The following is a 21,489-nucleotide window of genomic DNA, read 5'->3' as shown; positions in this document are numbered from 1 at the left end:
TGGCCTGTCTTGGCCATGTTTGGCGCCGTGTCGGCATCCCACGGTAGATCGTCTAATTAAAGAAACCAACGAAACAAGAACGGCGATTGTTGTTTGGGGCTTCGGGAACCTGCACAAACTGATAAGGGTTCGGGACCAGGGAACTCTCCGTCAAATGCGGAGGATCCTTGACGGGTTTCGGTTTCATGCCCGTGGGGATTTGGATATCTGCACTGTTATTATTAGGAGGGCTCATCCCACCGAGGCATCCTGCTCGGATCGTACATACTGGCAAGGGATGCATTCTAAACCTCCTTTCATTCCTTGACCGGGACAAAACGCGCCATAAGCTCCGGCTTCTTCCACATGAAATGCATCTTGCATCGTGCAATCCAGCTGCCCTGGGTCTGGTCGCCATCCAGGGCCCAGTCGTAGCGGTACACCAGCTTGGCCAGCGTGATGCGCATTTCCAGCCACGATAGGTTGATGCCCAGGCACGCCCGCGGCCCGGTGCTGAAGGGCGCCGAATAGGGCTTCTCCGTCTGTTTGCGCTCGCCGATCCAGCGCTCGGGCTCGAACGCGTCGTGGGCCGGGACGCACCGCGGGTCGCGAAACATGGCAAAAGCGGCTCCGCTGACCGCGGTGCCCTGGGGTATGTACTGCCCGTCCACCAGCTCCCCTGGCGAGACGCGCGGGCCACCCGTAGGCACAGGGGCGAACAGGCGCATCGATTCCTCGAGCGTGGCGTTGAGGTAGGGCAGTTTGGCCACGGCGTCGCCGGTGATGGCCTCGTAGGACCCGAAGCTCGTGCGGACTTCTTCCTGTAGCTTCTTCAGCGTCGTCGGGTTCGTCGTCAAGAACCAGAACGTGGCCGCCAGCGCTGTCGAGCTCGTCTCGGCGCCGGCGCTCAATAGCACGTTCGCCTCCGACGCCAGCTCGGCCTCGCTGAGGCTGCCGTGCTTGAGGACGTGGTCGAAGAAATCGTCCATGTGTGTGTCGCCCAAGTCGATGCGCTTTCGCACCTTCTCCAACGTGAGGTCGGCGTGATGCTTGTTGCTGTCGATGATAGCCTGGGCAGAGCGCGAGAAGTAGGGCGCCAGCCCGAGAAGGAAACCCAGGCCCGGCATGCGCGGCCGCATCGAGTACAGCGCAGCAGCGAATAGTGAATCAAGCAAGATCGAGACCCAGTAGTGCGAACGGGCATCCTTGACGGCTCCGAAAGGCTCTCCGAAGGTCAGGTGGCCTACATATGTCATCAGGCTGACTTCCTATAACCACCGCCTCCAGGGCCCGAAGTACTTACCCATGATATCGAATGTTAACCACTCGAAAGCCTTGGTTACATCGACGCCACCGGTGGCGCGTGAACTGACCCACTGGAGTTGGTCCATAAGGAGGTCGACATACTCGTGGACTATGTGCTCCTGATCGCGCAAGGACTGCACGCGAAAGGCAGGCTGCATCAACTTGAGCTTTTGCGCGTGTTTCTCGGGATCCATCTCGTACGCGATGTTCGAAGGCTGGCCGATGTCGTACATCATGGGGGCTTTGGTGAACAGCTTCCGGGTCTTGGACGGAGCAGCGTAGATGTCCTTAAACGCGTCCCGCGTTATAAAGGATAATTCATTAGGGGCAATGCGCACCACACCACCTTGGGCAAATTTGTCAGTGGCATATCACCTCGATTCGCTGCAAGTAGACCGGTCATACCGTATTGTTTATGGGCATTCTCTATAACATAGGGCCATCGACCTCCGATGTACGTCCAAATATACCACAGCTGTCTCTTCATTAGTGCTTCGACGATTGTCATTGGGGGTATTCCAAGTTAGATTTACCTCAGAAACGGCTGCCAATCTAGGCCCCGGGAACTTGGCTAGGGATGAAACCAAAGCGAGTAAACACACCGCAAACCCCAGTACACAGAGAGCTGTGCCATCAATCAGCTGAGCCGCCAGTTCCTATTTGCAGAGGGGATGTGCAAACCATGGAGAGCACTCCGTACGCCAGTGTTGTCAAAGCCATAGCTTATACCTCGGTGGGTGTCCTGGCAAGGGATCGTCCAGAAAGACTCCTTAAAGCTCATTTTCATACCCACCTGGCCCCGGATCTGATCTGATCTTATATATCTGCCCGAATCTCTGGACGCGCGGGGTATGCAATGCTATCTCCAGCGGTTTCATAGGGTGCGTGCATACACTACCACTATCCTATCTTTCTGCAGCACCAAATTTCCCGCCAACAAATGTGCTTCTACTCCAAGCGCGTGATATATGCGACGTCTTCTTGCAGGATCCATACATATCGACCTATCGCCCAGAGTGGGGTAGAGGGCCGGAGATGTCTCCGCCCACTCGAACCGGGAAGCTGCTCCGCGATGGTCGTGGTGGTGGCGGAAACACCGCATAGCTGTACCATGACGACCTCATTGGTCACAGCGATGGTGTGCCACGGAGATAGTTGGGGCGGGGGGAAGAGGAGCGAGAGACGCGTTGCTCATGTGCTGGTTTTCATGCATGCTGCTCACGCGGAGCCGACGTTGTGAGCAGCTCAAGAGACGGGGTTAGCTGTTTCGTCTTCACGGAGACTGGCGATGGACTAGTGTCCAACCGCCATCCGAGTCCTGGCCGCATCAACGACTAACTCTGTATGTTTCGGTAGAGCCAGGCCTCTGATTTGCTGCAGACGGGCAAGGTGATCGATCCTGACTAGGGATGGGTTACTTGTGAGTCAGTCTGGCTCTGGCGGTGCCTATTTCCTCGTCAAGTAGCTTTTGGCCGTGGAGCGATCCACTCTCGCCATCTTATCTCATCGCATCTCCTCCAATCCATCCGGGAGCCGTTGAACACTTGCAGCGACGACTTCTGCATATGATATATCATATATCTCAGCGTTGGTGTGAACATCCTGGGGGTATCAGTGGAGCTACTCCGGTGCAAGTGCTCAAAGAATCATGCCTGGTTGCCTCCTCCCGTGAGAACCACGATACAAAGGACATAAGTTTAACTCTCAGCAGATATATTTGCTAGAGTAATATAGTCAAACCGACATCTTGAGGGTGGTTTATAAAGGAGCCCTAAAGGCTGGTGTAATGGGACATAAGCCGGCTCAAGAGGATATGTAAGACATTGTACCCTTTTCGTGGCGGGTCCAACCTACAAAAAAGTAGATGGAAGATGTCCAGGTATGACGGCCTTGGTAAGTCTTGATAAGACCCAAAACGCTGATTCGATATCTTAACTCTTGTAGACTTGTAGCTGGGGCAAGACATGCGGTGACGACGCAAGCTTGGGAGGAAAGTACCGTAACACGCGGTGCATTTATTTCCTGCTGCAGGTGCGTATATGTTATGTCTACGGAGGATCATGTGTGCAACACACATTGGCCTATCTAGATCCTAGGGCTTCCCCTAGACGCAATGACGATGTCTCTTAGACGTGTCACAAGACCGATGCGGAGTTTCCCGTCATCCATTGAGACGAAAGATTTTCCCACATGACGATCTCCGCGGCGATCTATTAGTGCTGAGAAGGTGGCTGATCGCACTCGGTGCGAGAAACCCTGGCAAGCCTCGTTCTTAGAGCCGGTACCTTGCCCTTCTTGTACTCGAAGGTATGGTAGCCGGACGCCACGAATTGTAACGTCGTTCGTCAGACGCTCGATCCTGCAGGTCGTATGGATGAACCCCTTAAGCGTTGCTCTCCACCGCCAAACTTAGCCGCATCTCGCTCTCTAGTTGAGAGCACAACACCGAAAGTCCAATATAACCCCATCAAAATGGAAAGGGAAGACATTTGCTTCGCGAAGTACTTCCTGTGACATCTGTTTCAAGGTCACGAGAACAGCTGACAGTCAGTAAGCAAGCTGCATTGAGTACTAGACCGTATGCTTTAGACTCGGAATACCCTCGAGTGACGGGAAAGAGAACACGACGTTAGACATCAGGGGCACTAATATGTACATTGACACGCAGGTGGAATCTGTCCGAACATGGTGGAATCAGACTATAGATGATCCGGTGGGAGGTCGCCGGTAGATTGCATGACCATGGCCAATGAGAGTACCGTACGAACTCCTGTCGTAGGTCTGAGCCTGCGTCTCCCTCAGGCATGGCCATCATCAAAATCAGCATGATATCGAAGACCCCGCGTCTCGGAAATAACCCGCGATTCCGCTTATCATGTCGGGGAAAAGCAATGATGAGGTATTAGGACGTGGCCTATCTACACAGCCTCACTGCTCCGCCTGGTTTGGCTAGCAGCAAGCCCTTTGCCAGTTCCGTGTGTGACATACGATCCTCGAGTCGACTCCCGAGCTTGTTTGGTAGCACGAAAGCTCGATAATATTCCTGTCATGAGTGTGCTGCCAAGATTGCCGGTATGGGCTGGTTTTCCTACACATATCCACCTCTCGCGAACTCATGTCGGCTTTCCTGAATTCAACCAGGTGTCTTGTGCCTTGGCCCTCCTTAACCATTGGGTCGTAAGCACCAATTAGAACACCTTCAAACTTGTGGATGGGGTAGATGGTAAGGCAGAGCGCTACCGTAAGCCCTCTACATACAAGCCGGGCGAGAGTGACTGGGATAGTGCAGCAGTGGTGGATCTCGTCCACGGAAGGGCGCGGCCTGCCTCACAATATAAGCTGCCAGTTGCCTTGCTGCCAGTTGCCTTGCTGCCACCCAACCTCGCAATACCTCATCCTCCCATCTTGGGTGCAGAGGTGACTTGGAGATATTGGAGAAAGGGGAAGGGTTTGATAACGACATCGCAGTATGCGGTCCAATAAATCCAGCAACCTTTGTATTAAGCATTGTTTCTGGGGAAGGAAGCCCTTTTCCCGACTGGATTCCGGGCTCGCTTTGACGAAATCTCCATTGGCAATATTGATTTAATAAAAATGTGCATAGCCCCCCAACAAACACGTGGTTGTCTCATTCACCCGTGTCTTCGCCCTCTCTTCCGCCTCATCGTCTGCTCTTCGATCTCGGCACTGCACGAGCTCAACCTAGACATACTGCCCAGGGAGGTGCGTGTACATGGCTTTCTCAGTCCTGGCCCAGCCACTGGCCCCTTCGATGAGGATAAACGTATTAGCCGACAATGATTTGTTTGAAGCCCCAACTTGTAAGGGGTGATTGTCAGTGACTCCTGGAGACCCCCCTTGAATAATACCCCCGCCTGGATCGTCGTGTTTAGGGCTACGTGCATACCCGTTTGCACAGCCTACCACAGGGGTCGCGGGTGAATTCAGTAATCCCCCACTCGGTTTACCTGTGAGCTTCGTGGCCGGGTCGAATGAGAGCCAGACAAGAACTTTCAGGGTGTCAGCAGTGCCCCCAGTGGCGTAGACCATTGATCGCTCATCGTCTGCCGCGAGAATGTTCCCTTGATGGCCCATAGGGTTCATAAGCCGAGATAAGCGTTCCGAAGTCGGATCAGAACAACCGTTTTCAGGCTCTCCTGGCCACATGGTGATAAGATTGCGTACTTCCTCCGCCTTCTCCTTTTCCCTGTGTCCCTGAACACTTGAGCTTGCCGACGTTTCCTGGAGCTTCATAAATCGTGCTGCCATCCTTTTCCCAGCCCGTATACGAAGCCGCTGCGTGCATGGTGCTAGCGGCGTCGGGTCGTCAACCAGATCAAGAAACGTCTCACTGGAATCGTAATAGGAGCGAAGGTGAGTTTTGCTCAGACCAAATAAAGTTCCATCATCTCCAGAATGGACACTGCGCGGCGGGCGTGATGGCGGACGCAAGTAGTTTGGATTGCTACTCGACTCTAGCAGCATTGTCAGAGGATCGTCGGGCAGGTTGTTTTCAGTGTTGTCGTCCAGTTCTTCATCGGTCGTCCCCTCCCCTTCGTTTTTGAATACGACATTGGTTGCATAGTAACTCCGTCGATTCCCACTTTGCCCGGTCAACCATTCTTTGCGGGATTCTATGATTCTCACTTGCCCTGTTCTTTCGTCTTTCTCGAGCTTCAAAAAACCCCATCTGTCATCTATGGGACCTTCAGCATGCTGTCTTCGCCAGCTATCCCTTTTCTTCATGATCTGTGTTTTATGAGGGTCCGGATCTTCGAGGCGGAACCGAAAGCAGTAGTAATAAGACGTCCAGTCGATCTCTTCAACTTCGAAGGCTGTTTGATTTGACAATCCATAGAGATAGCCATCTATAATGTCGAAACAGACAGTGGAACCGATTTCGTACCCGACAAGGTTGGAAAGGTGGATTTTCCGTCTCGACAGATGGCGTTTTGTGAGGTCGAAGAATCGAAGCACCCATTTCCGAAACCCATCGGCTCCGTATTCCGAATGCGTGCCATAGTAAAGGTAAGACTCGCTGTTTCGGACGAATAATCGTATTGTAGATTCGAGGAGGATTGCGCCGACCAGTTCGTGTTTTTCGGTGTCGATAATCAAGAGCCAATCTTCAGGTTCTGGGAGGGTGAACGAGCACAAACAGCTTGTGATACCTTCGGCGTTGTGAATAACACTGAATGAGTAGTTTTGGCGGGTTTCAGAGCGCGGGATCGCCTCGGCGGTGAGCCTGGGGATGTTGATTACTGTTTCCTGGCCGGATGGATTGTGTAGGTCCAGGATTCTAAGCCATTGTTGTGCCATGTCCTCGTGTAAGTCCTGGTGTACGTAACACAGCTTTCCATCTGAAAACACATGAGTGTCGGCAAGCCCGACCATTGCCACAACATAGGGGCGGGCTTCTGCGATGGCTCTTCGTCTTTTGACCAATCGCCGCAACGCTCTGGCATAGCGACCGTCAATTTCTGCTTGCTGCGCCTCAAGTGAGAATTGTGCCTTGGCCTGGATAAGAAGTAAGTAAGCTGCCCGGATGTTGCAGCAACCAGCTGAGAATAGCTTACATGAATTATACGCTTGGCGAAGCTATCTTCAGTGATGAGGTACTGAAAGTGGCGACAGCAGAGGGACAAGTCAAAAACGTCCTCAAGGCTGAGGCTCGTGGCGACGTTTGCCATCATCTCGTAGGGCAGTTTTTGCAGCCCCGAAGAGGAGGGCCATGCCACCATAACATCATTCTTTGACGATGCTGTGCCCCCACCAGAAGAAGCAAGCCTTTTCATCGTACCGGAAGAGTCCAAATCCACGCACCGGATCCAATGCCAACTGATCTGAGCTCATATCGAGGATCCATATAGCTTAACTGATTCTGGCCCCGCCAAGCTGAGAGCAAGCAACGACCAAGTAGTCAGAATATGATCGTGAGCCGCATGGGTTTGTCCAAGGAGGGCTCCCTGGCTGTCTTAATATAGGCATTGGCGAGCGAGAAGGCTGGGGAGCCCGGTGCAGCCCGGCTGCTTTGCGAGCGTCGGCCCATTGCTAGCCTACATGGCTGGCATATCCTGTATGTTTGATGAGGTGTTCGGTAGATGCCGTAGCCTCGCCTGTATATCCACCTACACTGTAATGATAGTCGCGATTTTCTCAAGCAAGGAGTTTCCCAACGTGATGTCTTAGACCTGTAGCCTATGTGAACCTTTTAATTGCGGTGAAGTGTCACGGACGGTGTTGTACTACTCCCGGCCTCACGCAGCTCTGTCGAAATGACGAGGGCGAGCTGGGTTGGTTGGGCAGTACCAATCCTGAGCCACGAGAAATGAGGTCTGGGGGATGCGAATGGATGCTTCAGTTCCATGACTCCAGGTACGTACCGTACTTCGACTGTTTTGGCTCATTGGTTTTTAGCCCCAACCCAACAGAGCCTCATAATTCCGGGGTAGGGGCAACCCCCCCAACTGAAGTCGATTTCCTTTCCCTGCGTCCTATTATATTATTTCGACCCAAGATACCTCATAGAGCAACGAATACCGCAAGTACATTGACACCTCCACATTGATTTGTTTTCGATCACCACCATGCTTAGTTCGTCCTTCTCATCCGAGATAGCATTGGCTCTCCCCATATCTGGAGCTTTCCTACGCAATCATGGAGCCAGAGCCGCATGCAAACGTAGGTGGTGTTTATTCGTTGCTCTAGCCCTGGCCATTTCCATTGGCTCTGCTTTTGCAGTGCAGCCCCCAATAGTTCTCCCCCAGGGTGGTGTTTTGCAGACCAATGACACACAGTCGATTGTCGCCGGTGACATATTAGCAGCAGGCAAGCCTAGAGAAATTGGGGCCGCAAGGCTGTCTGTCACGGCTGTTGGATTCTCACCTGGCCAGCATATCGTGAGGCGGGTATACCTGTTCTTGTGGATATTGACGTGGCGGCTGTTGAGGTCATATGCTCCTCGTCATTGAAAGCACTTACAGAGTGTAACACAACCGCAATATACTGAAACCCAACTCGATAATAAGGCCCCGGGTTGTGTTGTACGCAGGTATGTCTCTCCGACGAACACCTCCGACTAGCAACTTGCCGCCCCTTCGAAAGGGGACGGTATGGCGTAGGGCAATGTGCTGCTACTGTCAGCAATATCGGACCGTTAAAATGCACTTTCTGCGATGCATTGGCCGACCAATGGCCCCCATAGCTTGGGGGCTGAAAGCATCACATGTCGATGCCCCTCGGAACAGAACTATCGCCAGAGAAGCTGCTGAAACCGACGCTTTCCGGTCCCAATCCACGTGGCCAAAGGGCGGTGCCTCAGATGACTACTATCAAGGTATGGCAGCCGTATTGTTACTCCTTTCGACCCTCCACCCTCGGATTATAAACTAGAAGATCGTAACCTCGCACTAGAGTTGAGGCCGACACTGATAGTACACAGTTCGCAAAATATTACAGAAGTTACCTCAAGACAAATGCAGGGCGCTCCAGACACCCGAGATCCATTGACTGCCCTTCGATGTATCCTACTAGAAGTCTTGCACATCCACACCTGGCTGTAAGTAGCGTAACTTACCTTTCTCAATGTTGCAAAGTTGCTAACATCGCCGAGACAGGCCTACGTCAAAGGAACATAGGACTATTACCTGGCCGCTGCTTTGCCTGATTTCCATAGGCCTTGGGCTTCCGGACTTCATTGAGATGGTGTGTGTCGTGTCTCGTTTTGATAAGCCATTGGATATCTGGCCCCCTTCGCCTGAATATTTAAGATAACTGGTGTGCAGTCCTGGCAGCCGTGCAGGGATGTGGATTATTCGAGTTGCTGGCAGACAAGAGAAGTCCACCGTGGCCACGTCCCCTGGTCTGACGATTTTATCTATCTCTGCAATACATACGTATCTTTCGGCTGCAGTTGCCAGCCAATACCCACTGACACTCTGCCACTGTATATGTTCATGCTAACGTGTACTGCAACACTTAGATAGTCAAGGGGTATTGGGAACTTTTTTCCACACAGCAGAAAGATGTCTGCTCAAGCAAGTCTCCTGCCAGGCTCCTCTCATGTACATCACCGGAGTATTTGTCCACGTCTTCAACCAGTCGCCCGACCGTTATGCGTATCACGCGACTTCAATCTCTCATGGGGGGTATTGCGAAAGGCACAGAGGCCACACACAGCCAACGACTACCGGCCGACCCTACTGCCGTGCAACACCGGGCAGAGACGGGCTTTCGTCGCTGCGTGGTCTTTGGGCGGTGTCAACCCGCCGAGAAGATACAAGCCTAATGGACTGAAATAGCAACTTGAAGCTGTGATATCGATGTGTACTATATGATTTATCGAAACAAAACCTCTGCTGCTTAGAGGCCCGATGGCTGGAAAGAGTGTGATTTGTGGACACATCTCACATATGGCGGATGCCCCTTAAAGAGTGCAAGCATGATAAAACAGAACTTCTCAGTACAGCCATCAGCCACCACTACTTACATGGAACTCCCTGGCCAGCAATGCAGCGCCAGGACATGGGCACAAGGCCAAAGTATTCCTATTGCTGTTTCTTATCCGCCAACTTTTGCTGTATAGGGAAATAGCCCCAAATGAGATAGCCGTCACAACGGGGATTCCAACGCGTTATGCAGGTATGTTCGACCTGTCATTAATTGGCATATCGTAGAACCCAGCCCGGCAAACTTCCTTTTTGTGGGCAGCTCTATCGGAAGCTCTATCCACTGAGTATTGAGCAGAACTTCAGGGGAAAAGACGGCACGTTGTATTCTTGAATATAACACGTCAATAAGAAGATACGTTGGGTATGGGTCTATGATTATGATACTATACCTATTATGGTGGGGCTACGTCATCCCGCAAGCTACGAAAAGCGACTGCGAGTTGGGTTCTAATCTGTCGTCTAGCATATTCCGAACCCGAACCCCCTTGGCAACGGGAGGATGGAATTGTCTTTCAGTAACCCCCGACGAGACAGCGACGAGTGTGTGCATGCGACAGCATGGTGGCGCTCAATAGAGCCTGCACTCGACTGCGTGGCTTACCAAGAACATCCACTGCCTGCCTCTTCCCGATTCGCGTCCAGCTATCTGCACGTATCCGACAGCAAATCATCCAGCCTCGAATCCGTGCTGCTCCTGCGCCTACGAGATTCTCCGCCGCGGCGACCACCCGGCGATTCTTCTCACAGACACCGCGCCGAGCCTACCGGAACTACAACAACGACCCCCACGAGCGCCTGCGCAATGCGAAACCGTTGTTCACGGACCAGGGGCTTCGAGGCTTCATCCGCTCGCCGAGCACGCACACGGTGGCCGGCCTCGCCTTCCTGGCCGCGGTCGGTTTCTACTTCTACAACGTGCAGACGGTGCCCGTCAGCGGGCGCAAGCGCTTCAACTGCTTCACCGAGGAGTCGGTCGAGGCCGTCAGCGAGCAGCAGGTCAAGCGGATCGAGTGGGAGGTCGAGCGGCAAGGGGGCCGGTTTCTGAGCGACTGGGACCCGCGGACCCGGATGGTGAAGCGGGTCATGAGGCGGCTGATCCCCGTCAGCGGCATGGAGGACTCGGACTGGGAGGTGCGCGTGATCGACGACCCGCGCCAAGCCAACGCCTTCGTCCTGCCCGGCGGCAAGGTCTTCGTCTACAGCGGCATCATCCCCATCGCTCGCAATGAGGACGGCCTGGCCGCCGTGCTGGGCCACGAGATCGCGCACAACCTCGCGCAGCACATTGGCGAGCGCATGTCCGGCCAGATCGGCATCAATATCCTGTTGGGCAGCTTCGTCATGCTGACGGCGCTCTGGGGTGGTGCCATCCTCGGCACGCAGCTCTTCGGCGGGACGGTCCTGGACCTGCTCTTCTCGCGACCGATGGGCCGCAAGCAAGAGACCGAAGCCGACTACATAGGCTTACTCATGATGGCCGAGGCTTGCTACGACCCCGAGCAGGCTCTCGGCTTCTGGCAGCGCATGGAGCACCTGGAGCAGCAACGAGAGGGCGCGCCACCGGAATGGATGAGCACGCATCCATCTGTAAGTCTTGACTTTATTACTACCACTACTACTAATCATGATCTTGGCGAAAAGAAAATGCTTGCTAATGAGTTCGGGGGGCCATGCAGAACCATAACCGGATCGAGAAGATCAAACAATGGTTACCGGAGGCACTGGATAAGAGGGCACAAAGCGATTGCTCGGGCACCGCCGGCTTCGCCGACAGGTTCCGAAGGGCTCTGGCGCAGGGGCTCGTGATACAATAATAGAGAGCACCACTCGACTTCCTTTTCACATTAATGTACAATATTGACTAGACATGGCGTGATGATGAAGCCCTCGTCTCGGCTTTCGTTGCGAATCGACTAGAATCCCCCGGGCACCGGCCGCAGCTCAGACCATCTTGTCAGTCAGTTGTTGCTGTCGGATCGCAAACGGACCAATGCACTGAATTCCCATGGCAATATCCGATCCGTGGAAGCCGAGAGATTCCCGATGGAGAAAGCTTGTTAATTTCGAAATGGGGTACCGAAACAACGGTCATGCTTATTTTCAAAGTCGCTTCTATCTAAGCAGAGCCTTCGTATAGTGTGAACCTATTCGGAACAGTAAATCATCAATTAGGACGGAGTACCTGCATATGATATTGATATAGCCGCAAAACAGCTCAATGGTTTGGTTGGGGTAAGCAGCCACTTTTGCAACTCACTCGCGCGCCCATTAAGTGCTTGGCGGGTTGGCAGGTGGTCCAGTGACGCATGTCGCAGCGAATCAGCCCAGGAGTCATGACCCCAGTTTGGTCGACGCCGGCGGTCTCCTGTGCCGAGGTTCATTTCGGCCAGGTTGGCTCCAGCCAACCTATCATATCGAACGTGTTGTGATCATTGTCCAAGTCAAGTTTCCCCTGTCCCTTCAAGCTGCATACATACATACGTACATACAGAACAATAGGAGTCATTTCTACGATTCAAAGGGCAAACTCTCTCGACAGGAACCGCCATCGCGACTAGTGCAATCGACAACTTGCTCCAGACCGCCGACCAAGTCCCCGGGCGCATTTCACTCGAATCAGCCAACATGTCCCAGACGTTTACGAAGAAGGACGTCGCCGAGCACAAGACCGAAGACCAAGGGATTTGGATCATCGTCGACGATGGTGTTTATGATATAACAAGTAAGTGTTGCGCCTGTCTTACTCGCGAGAAGTCGGTCTGCGTTGCGCCGCTCCCTAAAAGCGACTTGCTTGTTTACCTAATACACGATCGATCATGTTGATCTCAAGCGGTCGGTGACTGACATGCGGTGTTTCTCTTGACAGAATTTATTGACGAGCACCCGGGAGGTTCCAAGATTCTCAAGCGCATGGCTGGCAAAGACTCGACCAAACAGTTCTGGAAGTACCATGGAAAGAGCGTGATGGAAAAGTACGGCCCGCGATTCAAGGTCGGCACAGTCCAGGAGGAGGCCAAGCTATGATGGCGCAGGGCGGCAACGACATGCGATGGCCTGGGAGAAGGGGCTATATGATAAACGAAGACCGGGGCGAACTGCATTGCTGTTTTGGTTTGGGTCTAATATCAAATAGACACCCCAGAGGACGCTATCTGTTTTCTTGTTATCAACATAGAGAGATCTCTCGCAAGCGCCTCACCAGCCAGCGAGGGTGGAAACACGACACAGCTGCTCCCCACATTCAGACGGATGGACCACTCTGTGCATGTATGTATTGTGATCCACCAAAAACAGACCGATTGGATTGCGGATAGGACTGCGGTAAGTTCGAAGAGGATTTCTCGGTATGCAACGATGCTGCACGGCAAGAATGCAATACAGAACAAGAAGTTGGCCTTCACCCGTCCTTTGACGTGCGTCTTTCCTCATCATTGCGCCTGCAGAACGACCTTATTATCTGTTCGGGTGTGGCATACATGTACTCAGTAGTTCGGCAGTACCGAGTCTGGATAGGCTGCTCACGACGGAAGGCCGGGAGCAAGCGTGCCTCTCAAATCGCCAAGTCTGGGGTCCCAGACAAATGAATTAGGGGATGCACATCGGGCCTGGACAGCACAGCAACCTTTCCGTTCCACCCCGGAGCGGTGACGTTAAGGGTTTTGACTAAATGTTACCAGGACGCTTTGGGCTCGCGTGCCATTGCAAGTATCCAATTGGGCAACCGAGCTCAAATATGCCTCTCTCTTGCTCTCTATTATCTCTGGCTTCCAGCATCATCAGGTGACTAAGGATAATGCCGAACATTGCCCTTCTTGCCCGAACCTTCGTACGAGCTTGACTAATAAGCGACTATCTCCTCTCTTGGATTTCTTGAACGAGCCATGGGAGCTTAAGAGCAGGACCTAGATACTGGTGAGGCATTATGTATCTTGAGCTTTTTATCTGCCGGTTCTGAGTCGATTGCAAGTCAGAAATTGACTCGCGAGAGACAACCCGGCGCTTCCCATAGGGTAGTATGTAGACAAAGGACGTGAGGATGCTTGCAGCAGCGTACACACAGTATTGCTGTAGCAATCTTGCTCGACACAAACACACCCCGAATCCTGACCGTCCGGAGATCCTACCCTGGATGGGGAAGACTTGTTTTTCTCGGTGCTTTCTTGGGGAGGGAGCGAGTGCACGAGGGGTGTACTTGGTTGGACCGCTAGCAATGCCAGCAGAAGCAGGTACCTGGGATTCGCAGGGGCCTTGTCGGCCGTTCCCTTGACAATCGATGCTTGAGTAAGTGGGTGGCCGGCGGTGCGTTGGTGCGTTGCTCTGGACCTCCCGCGGTAAGCAGGCCCAGCAGGGTTTGCGAGGGTTTGCAGCCACAAGATGCCGTCAGCTGGGAAGCTCGCGCCTTACCGCCCATGCTATGCTGCAGACGATTCCCCCGATAAAGTAGATGCTTGATGACTGCAAGTCTGCAATCCTTCAACAACATTCCACAAGAGCAACATGAGCAAGCTTGCAAGGCGGACATGCAGATGCAGGCTAATGCTTGCTTGGCCCTAGCTTGTTCTAGCGTCATCACCGCGCTAGGTTAGTGGTCACTCGTCGCTGTGGGGCTCGGACGGCTGGGCTGGTAGGCTGGGCCAGCAGCAGCACCAGCAGCAGTTTATCATGTTCCTCTTTGCTCTGGCGCAATCAAAACACCTGCTGGACAAGAACTGGAGCTCCGCCATCTCCGTGCTGCGAGTGGGTTCACAGTTCCTGCGCGACTTTTTGTGTACCTACTCGAGAAAGCTATCATCGGCTCCCCTGGCGAGTCGAACGTAGGCACGCCATTGATCGTGTTGCGATTGGAAAGCCATCGCAAAAGGCCAAGGATATCATCGCGACCATCGCTAACGAGCTCAGGCCCGAACCAGGTAAGCTATGGTCTTTTTCTCTCTCATTCTCTCGCAGCACAGGCGCTTCCCTTGGCCCAGAGCTTGGTTGCCCGCACGGTGGTAGTGATGTGCCCATGTTATGGCTTGTTATGGAATGGGTTACCATCTTATGGTGACAATAATTCCCGCCGTCACTCCATTTCCCGACCTGTATCCATGTCCGTGTTATCCACCCCACGAGCGATCTAGCAGCCCCCCGGCCTCTGCTATGCGCCATAGTGGTGCGTGGGACGCCTGTGTCGAAATTCGCGCAGGCGAAGAGACGAAAAGAGCGAGAGGCCAAGAGGCCTTGCCTTACCTTGCCGGCCTGGGTGCGTGTGTATTTGTTGTTAGCTGCTTGGAGTAGTTAGTTACCTGCGTTACCGACGAAGGAGAAAAAAGTGAAAAGCAGAGCTTGCCGTTTCCCGTAATAGGTCAGCCAAGCTTTTCCTCGTTGATCTCTGACTCGAGCCTTACATATTGTTTGGCTCCCCGCTAGCAACATCTTCTTTCTCTTCCCTTTTCTCTCTCTTCAACCGCTCGTCCTTGAACAAATCTCCCCGTCCGTTGTGTGTTTGTTCAATACTTCGACAATTTTTGTCAAGGCGCGTGTCGTTCGAAGCCCGCAACTCCCAGCTCTGAGTCCATCACAACAATAGAAGCGCCCCAGCTCCCTCCATATCAGACGGTACGATCCCGGCATCTTCTTCTTCCAGTCGGCTTATCCTGCCAAAATGTCTTGCATGCGCCCAACACCGTATCCCAATGCCGCTGCAATGGCTCGCCAGCCAACAATTGCTTTCTTTCGGCTGTCCTCGAGAACCTCATGGCGCCATTGAGGTCATTGGTACCGGGAAGGATTGCGACGGACCAGCAGTCTTAGCTCCTTAGTCACATGCGGTCTTTTCCAAGTGGAAGGCTACTACTACTCACCACTACGGACTTGTGGAACTTCGAAGCCCCCATGGCGTCAATTGGCAGGATAGCCTGCTTGCAATCGTGGTCTGCAACGCTGCATCTAGATCTTCATGCTAAAACTTATTTCCTTCAGACCTCAAAATGCCTGCTATCAGCAACACCATTGTCGCCCGCGAGGCCATGAGCCAATTCGCCAAGCGTGAGAACTGGTAAGCTCTTCTCGAAAATCCACGGCTTCGCATCTATGGTGCTTTGCCGTGCGGACGTCTCTACATGACCAAGCCTCGAATGAGTGCTAACGGATATCGATGCAGGGCGAAGCAAGAGGCCGGTGTCGTCGTCGTGTTCGCCATTGTCTTCATCGTCGCCTGTGGCCTGATCGGTCTCTGGATCAGCAAGTGCCTGTCTGCCCGCAAGGCCAAGAAGGTTGCTGCTGCCAACGCCGCATAAACGATGACTGGGGATACGTGACGGTTGGACGAGCGTGTTGACGAAGGAAAGGAATGGATGATGGGAAGACCTTACGATACCACCACCCGCGTTCATGTTCCATGAGCACAAATACCTCCTGAACACCAGGTGACGGGCTTTTATCAAAGCCACACCATGGCACAAGCAACCGAATATGTCGGCGGCGGGAACAGACGATAATACATACCGTACTGAACCTGCCGCAAAGCTCGGGTCAATTGGCAGCTATGCGCCCAAATATTATGCCGAATAGCATATGTTGGTGGAAGGGGGTAGCATTGCCTCAACTGGTGCACATTTACGTTGTACTCTAATTTCTTTAATAATAAAAAGTCAAGTCAAAACCTCTACGTGTTCGTGGCTCTACTACGTGATGGAGTGATGCGGTGGGGTCGCTGCCGACAAGTTGATATGCACCCCAGATCTACACTTCTTGGCATGTTTCGTTTCTGACTGAACGCAGGGTGACCCTAGATTTTATTTGCCGGAAGGTGGGCTTGAGATGGAATATGCCGTCCTCAGTAATTTGCAACATAGAGAACACCGATTTGCTGAAAACATCTGGCTTTGTTCCCTAGTAGAGATCCATCTTCTCCAGGTGAATCAACCCATTGGCAGGCTGTCATGACGAAGTTAGCAAGAGTGAGTTTGGCCTCGAGGGAGGAAAGAATAGTGATAGACCAATTGCAACTTACGGGCGAGAACTGCCGGAGCTTAACACCAGCGCTCTTGAAGACCTCGGCCGTCTCTCCGTCCATACTGTAGCCCTGGCTGTAGACCACTTCGCTAATGCCGACCTGGACAATCTTGATGGAGCAGGTGAGGCAGGGACAGGTGTTGCAGTAGAGCACGCTGCCGTCGCGGATGCGCTCGCGGCCCGCCTCGAGCAGCGCGTTCTCCTCGGCGTGCAAGCAAAGGCAGGTGGCGAGGGCGGCCCCCGAGCCCATACCCGCGTTGCAGCGCGCGCAGCCGCCCTCGCCGCAGTTGCGGATCCCCCTCGGGGTCCCGTTGTACCCCGTGCTGATGACGCGGCGCTCGCGGCCGACCAGCACGCAGCCCACGGCCCGCTTCATGCAGTTGGACCGCTGCGCCGCCAGCGACGCCAGTGACATGAAGTAGTTGTCCCACGAGGGCCGCAGCCGCTCCGGGTTCGTCAGGTCCAGCTTGCCCAGCGTCGCGTACAGGTGCGCCAGCGAGCTCGACGTGTTCAGCAGGCGCACCGTCGCGCGCGAGATGAGCGGCAGGACCCCCGACGACCCGGAGTAGAGGTGGTCGTCGGACTCGGCGATGAACTCCTCGAGCGAGGCGCACAAGGAAGAAGGAGGGGAAGAGGAAGAGCCAGCACAGCTGCTGCTGCTGCTGCTGCTACGGGCCTGGTACCGGCGCCACCTGATGACGATGGGGGCGTCCACGCTGACCAGGATGAAGAATGGCCGGCGGGAGAGGATATCCAGAACGGCTTCATCGTGGATGTCCGTCGTCACCCAGCGTGATCGCCAGTACTTGGTCACGAAGTCCAGCAGATCGGTTGCTGAGGTGAAGGAGTGAGCAGGCGGTGAGGGTTTGCTGGGGGCTGGGATCTGCTCTGCGGGATCTGACGGTGAAGATTCCTCGGTAAGCTCAGACGAAGACACCGTGCCGTTCGAGTCTTGAGGAGCGGAAAGACGTAGCCTTTGGAAACCGTGGTGCTCAACCAGGTATTGGGCCACTGTGCTCTTCCCAGCGCATTTTGCTGTGTCCCCCTTGCATAAGTAAAGGAGCAACGCAAAAATGAGAGCGACAAAGAAAGGGGTTGTGTCTGAGACTCACAGCCACAAATACCAATCAACATGTTGAATGGATATATCTTTGAAAGGCAAGTGTACGTTTCTGTCAGGCTTCGTTATGTAAAGTCATCTCAATCCTGGCTGCGTTTGCAATAGGTACTTTGTTTCCAGGCGAGGCAGCTGGCAATCTCCATGTATCCGATGTTCTGCTGGGCTAGGCAAAAATTGGACGGGCGACGGGCGGGCTGCGGGCGCGTCGCGTGCTGGGTAGCCGGGCACCTATTGGTGTCCTACCAGCACTACCGCACTTTAACCGATCGATCTCAGCACGCCCAACGCCTAACGCCTGGCACTAGGCACCTAAACCATCTCAGCTCAGGCACGTGCAGGTAGTGCGGGAGCCAAGCGGGTGTTTGCCGTCATTGTCCAGGGCGGGCAAATGCAGGTCAGTGGACATGCTCCAGCGGGGGAGAGCTTCACATTCGCCCAATCCGTGTTCTAGAAGCCGGGGGGGTTGGTGTGTGTCTGTCTCTCGTTGTCTCTGGTCGCCTGCCTGGGAGGCATGTAAGTCATCATCAGCCCGTCACCCCCAGATGACAGATGACTGCCTTACCTTGTGCAAAAAGCAAATCACGAGGGTGAAATTAGGCATTCCTTGCTCGACTCTCGACTCTTCCACACATACAATCAATACATACACTGTCTGTTCTTTCTATGGCGCAGTGAGCTGCATACATAAACAGACCTACTTTCCAAGGGACTCAATCTGCGCCGTCGCATCCCCGAAGTTAACTGCAATAACAGCATTTGTCCCTCGCCGAACCACCCCGCTTACTGGAAGTTGCCCCTCCCGTCGGCGGATTAGACTCTCCCCTTCCAACCCAATCATACGACCGACACGACCGGACCCTTCCCGTATAACTACTGTGATTGGCGTCGTCTCCTAGAGCGAGGGTCCCCTTTGCCGTCGTTGTCGTTGTCGCTCGCTCGCATTTACCGACTTTGAGACACCAGCGAGACCGCGCCTCCGTCGCCGCCGCCTCTCATCATGGCCAACCCGAGTGGGGCGTCATCACCGCCCGAGGCGAACCTCAAGTTCGTGCCCTTCTCTTCCGAAATCGAACTGCCCTTCTACTCGGCCTTGTTCTCCTCCAAGCTCGAACATGACAAGCTCGACGAGTCGGCGCGACAGGTCCTCGGGATCTACGAGCCGCAGCCGGGCATCGCCCCCGAGGACAGCGTCAAAATGCAGATCCTAGGCAATGCGCTGACGAGCCGCGCGGTGGGTTTGAACGCCGTGCGAGCGGAAGGCATCATCCGGAACAAGAACACCATGGACGCGTTTAAGAATGCGGACAGAGCTGAGATGATCCAGAATGCTGGCAGACAGGTAGGTTTGCGTTGCTCGTGTATGTATGGTGACCTCCTATGTCTAGTGCGCTGACTTGCTCGAAAGATCTGGGAGGCCATCAAAGACGGCACCATCTACTCTGTCCCGTCTTTACTCTCTTCCTACGTCATCCTGTCCTATGCCGACCTGAAGAAATACCGCATGGCGTATTGGTTCGCATTTCCGGCTCTGCAGGCTACCCCGCAGTGGAAGAGAAGTGGCCACATTGGTCGGTTTAAGCCAGATGAAAGCTCGCAGCTAGTCGAGCGTGTAGGTACGTGGCGGTATAGTGCAGACGACCGAGAGTACGGCTTTTTCCTCGCCAAGAAGGTGCGCGGAGAGACACGGTCCTCCCTGGATCTAGGAGAGGTAGACCTCGGATACAAGTGGGACGTTGCCTCGCTTGGTGAATTCGAAAATGGCTTCTTCAAGGGCATTCCTGACGAAGACCAGTATGTCGCTTTCGTCGACCCGTCCACATACGAGGAAAACCCCGGCTGGCCACTCCGGAATCTATTGGTGCTTATCCGCGAACGATTCCATCTCTCCAAGGTTCAAATCCTCTGCTACAGAGATATGCAGGCGCGCCGGCACGAAGCGCGAAGCATTGTTCTTCCCTTATCCATGGATGCTGCAGAGGTTATGGAACTCACAGAAATGCCCAAGGTTACTGGATGGGAACGCAACCATGCCGGAAAGCTCGGGTGGCGATCTGTCAGTCTTGCTGAATCGATTGATCCAACGCGCATCGCCGACCAGTCCGTCGACTTGAATCTCAAATTGATGAAATGGCGGATCGCCCCAGACCTACATCTTGATCGCATTCGAGGGACCAAATGTCTCCTTCTTGGCGCTGGTACATTGGGCAGCTACGTCTCGAGGCTGTTGCAAGGGTGGGGTGTGCGGAAAATCAGCTTTGTCGACTACGGTGCAGTATCATATTCGAATCCTGTGCGACAGCCTCTCTTCAACTTCAAAGACTGCCTCAACGGAGGCGCACCGAAGGCTCTACGAGCAGCGGAGGCCCTAAAGGAGATCTATCCAGGAGTCGAGAGCGAGGGTCATGTGCTGTCTGTGCCCATGTTGGGCCATCCTATAACGGAAAAGACAAAAGGTGACTTTGAGAAGCTCAGAGGCCTCATCGACGAGCACGACGCCATATTTCTTCTCATGGATAGCAGAGAGTCGCGTTGGTTGCCGACACTCATGGGCAAGGCCGCAGGCAAGTTGGTTATGAATGCGGCGCTCGGGTTTGATACATACGTAGTCATGAGGCACGGAGCTGAGCCTAGAGATGGCAGTGATGATACTCTAGGCTGCTACTTCTGTAATGATGTAGTAGCCCCCGGCGACGTGAGTAATTCTGCTTCGTTGAATGGCTTTGCTCGATGCTTTCTTTATAAGATTATACTAATTCGTTTCCACTATAGTCGCAAAAGGATTTAACGCTTGACCAGCAGTGTACAGTGACAAGACCGGGGGTGGCAGCTACGGCTTCTGCTTTGCTCGTCGAGCTGTTCACGAGCGTCCTGGAACACCCGTTTGGCGCCCACGCTCCTGCCCCTATGCCCAAGGATGCATCCGGGACCTCGTACGAACGCGATCCGCCCAACCATGCCCTCGGCCTGGTGCCCCATCAAATCCGAGGATACCTAGCCGACTTTTCTCAGATCAAGATCCGTGGTGTGTCGTACCCGTCCTGCAGTGCTTGCAGCAAGCCGATCCTCTCAGCTTACAGAGAAGGCGATGGGTGGGAGTTCTTAAAACGCGCCCTCAATGATAAAGAGTACGTCAGTGAGCTAAGCGGACTGGCCGAGGTGCAGAGGAAGGCACTCGACTGGGATGACTCGGAGGAGGAGGAGGAGGAAGGAGCGGGAGGAGACGATGAGGCGATACTGCTATAGAATAATAGGCTGAAGAGTCCGCTAATGATACCCACCTACCTATATCCGGGCTCGCTGTGTATTTCGGATAGTTCTACGATACGAATTTTGGCCCCCGTTTCCAGCTGCAACCTAGTGAGTGAAAGGTGACTCGTGTCCGTGTCGCAGATTGTTTTTAGGCGAGATTGGTTGCGAGTAGAGGACCAAGCATTTCATGAGGATGAAGCAAAATATGAGGGATGGGCTTGGTATTAGTAATTTCTACGACGACTCTTGACTGCCAAGTGCCTCTATGACTAAGAAGTCATCTTGAAGTCTGGACAGCATCGCGAGTGGCTGCGGCGGCTAATCTCCGTCATAAGGGGTGGCCCAATGACGGACTTGGCGCATTGGGATCACCGGGGCACGCACGGGTGT

General features: G+C 53.8%; 7 protein-coding genes across 7 annotated transcripts; 4 read left to right on the top strand and 3 right to left on the bottom strand.

The window, feature by feature from the left end:
• Window positions 1-296: 296 nt before the first annotated feature.
• Window positions 297-1,792, bottom strand: PG998_002187 (cytochrome P450; the record flags this gene model as incomplete). The annotated part of the gene is made up of 3 exons (XM_066869005.1): window positions 297-1,222; window positions 1,283-1,630; window positions 1,690-1,792. 3 exons carry the CDS (start codon window positions 1,790-1,792, stop codon window positions 297-299), a joined length of 1,377 nt encoding a protein of 458 aa, XP_066737420.1.
• A 3,194-nt stretch (window positions 1,793-4,986) lies between these two features.
• On the bottom strand, window positions 4,987-6,977 carry PG998_002186 (uncharacterized protein; the record flags this gene model as incomplete). The annotated part of the gene is made up of 2 exons (XM_066869004.1): window positions 4,987-6,801; window positions 6,861-6,977. 2 exons carry the CDS (start codon window positions 6,975-6,977, stop codon window positions 4,987-4,989), a joined length of 1,932 nt encoding a protein of 643 aa, XP_066737419.1.
• Window positions 6,978-10,292: 3,315 nt separating this feature from the next.
• Window positions 10,293-11,548, top strand: PG998_002185 (mitochondrial metalloendopeptidase OMA1; the record flags this gene model as incomplete). The annotated part of the gene is made up of 2 exons (XM_066869003.1): window positions 10,293-11,321; window positions 11,411-11,548. The coding sequence occupies 2 exons, from the start codon at window positions 10,293-10,295 to the stop codon at window positions 11,546-11,548; spliced, it is 1,167 nt and encodes a 388-aa protein (XP_066737418.1).
• An 811-nt stretch (window positions 11,549-12,359) lies between these two features.
• Window positions 12,360-12,758, top strand: PG998_002184 (uncharacterized protein; the record flags this gene model as incomplete). Its single annotated transcript, XM_066869002.1, has 2 exons — window positions 12,360-12,456; window positions 12,601-12,758. 2 exons carry the CDS (start codon window positions 12,360-12,362, stop codon window positions 12,756-12,758), a joined length of 255 nt encoding a protein of 84 aa, XP_066737417.1.
• Window positions 12,759-15,703: 2,945 nt separating this feature from the next.
• PG998_002183 (uncharacterized protein) lies at window positions 15,704-16,012 on the top strand (the record flags this gene model as incomplete). The annotated part of the gene is made up of 2 exons (XM_066869001.1): window positions 15,704-15,771; window positions 15,877-16,012. The coding sequence occupies 2 exons, from the start codon at window positions 15,704-15,706 to the stop codon at window positions 16,010-16,012; spliced, it is 204 nt and encodes a 67-aa protein (XP_066737416.1).
• A 595-nt stretch (window positions 16,013-16,607) lies between these two features.
• Window positions 16,608-17,864, bottom strand: PG998_002182 (cytidine and deoxycytidylate deaminase zinc-binding domain-containing protein; the record flags this gene model as incomplete). The annotated part of the gene is made up of 3 exons (XM_066869000.1): window positions 16,608-16,652; window positions 16,729-17,765; window positions 17,843-17,864. The coding sequence occupies 3 exons, from the start codon at window positions 17,862-17,864 to the stop codon at window positions 16,608-16,610; spliced, it is 1,104 nt and encodes a 367-aa protein (XP_066737415.1).
• A 983-nt stretch (window positions 17,865-18,847) lies between these two features.
• PG998_002181 (uncharacterized protein) lies at window positions 18,848-21,093 on the top strand (the record flags this gene model as incomplete). The annotated part of the gene is made up of 3 exons (XM_066868999.1): window positions 18,848-19,189; window positions 19,256-20,542; window positions 20,620-21,093. 3 exons carry the CDS (start codon window positions 18,848-18,850, stop codon window positions 21,091-21,093), a joined length of 2,103 nt encoding a protein of 700 aa, XP_066737414.1.
• Window positions 21,094-21,489: the final 396 nt, after the last annotated feature.

This window comes from Apiospora kogelbergensis (assembly GCF_038363985.1).
Source record: "Apiospora kogelbergensis strain CBS 113332 chromosome Unknown utg000001l_segment0_segment0, whole genome shotgun sequence".
Taxonomy (NCBI): domain Eukaryota; kingdom Fungi; phylum Ascomycota; class Sordariomycetes; order Amphisphaeriales; family Apiosporaceae; genus Apiospora; species Apiospora kogelbergensis.
The sequence above is the reverse complement of the archived record's forward strand: the minus strand, read 5'-3'. Positions and strand labels throughout refer to the sequence as shown.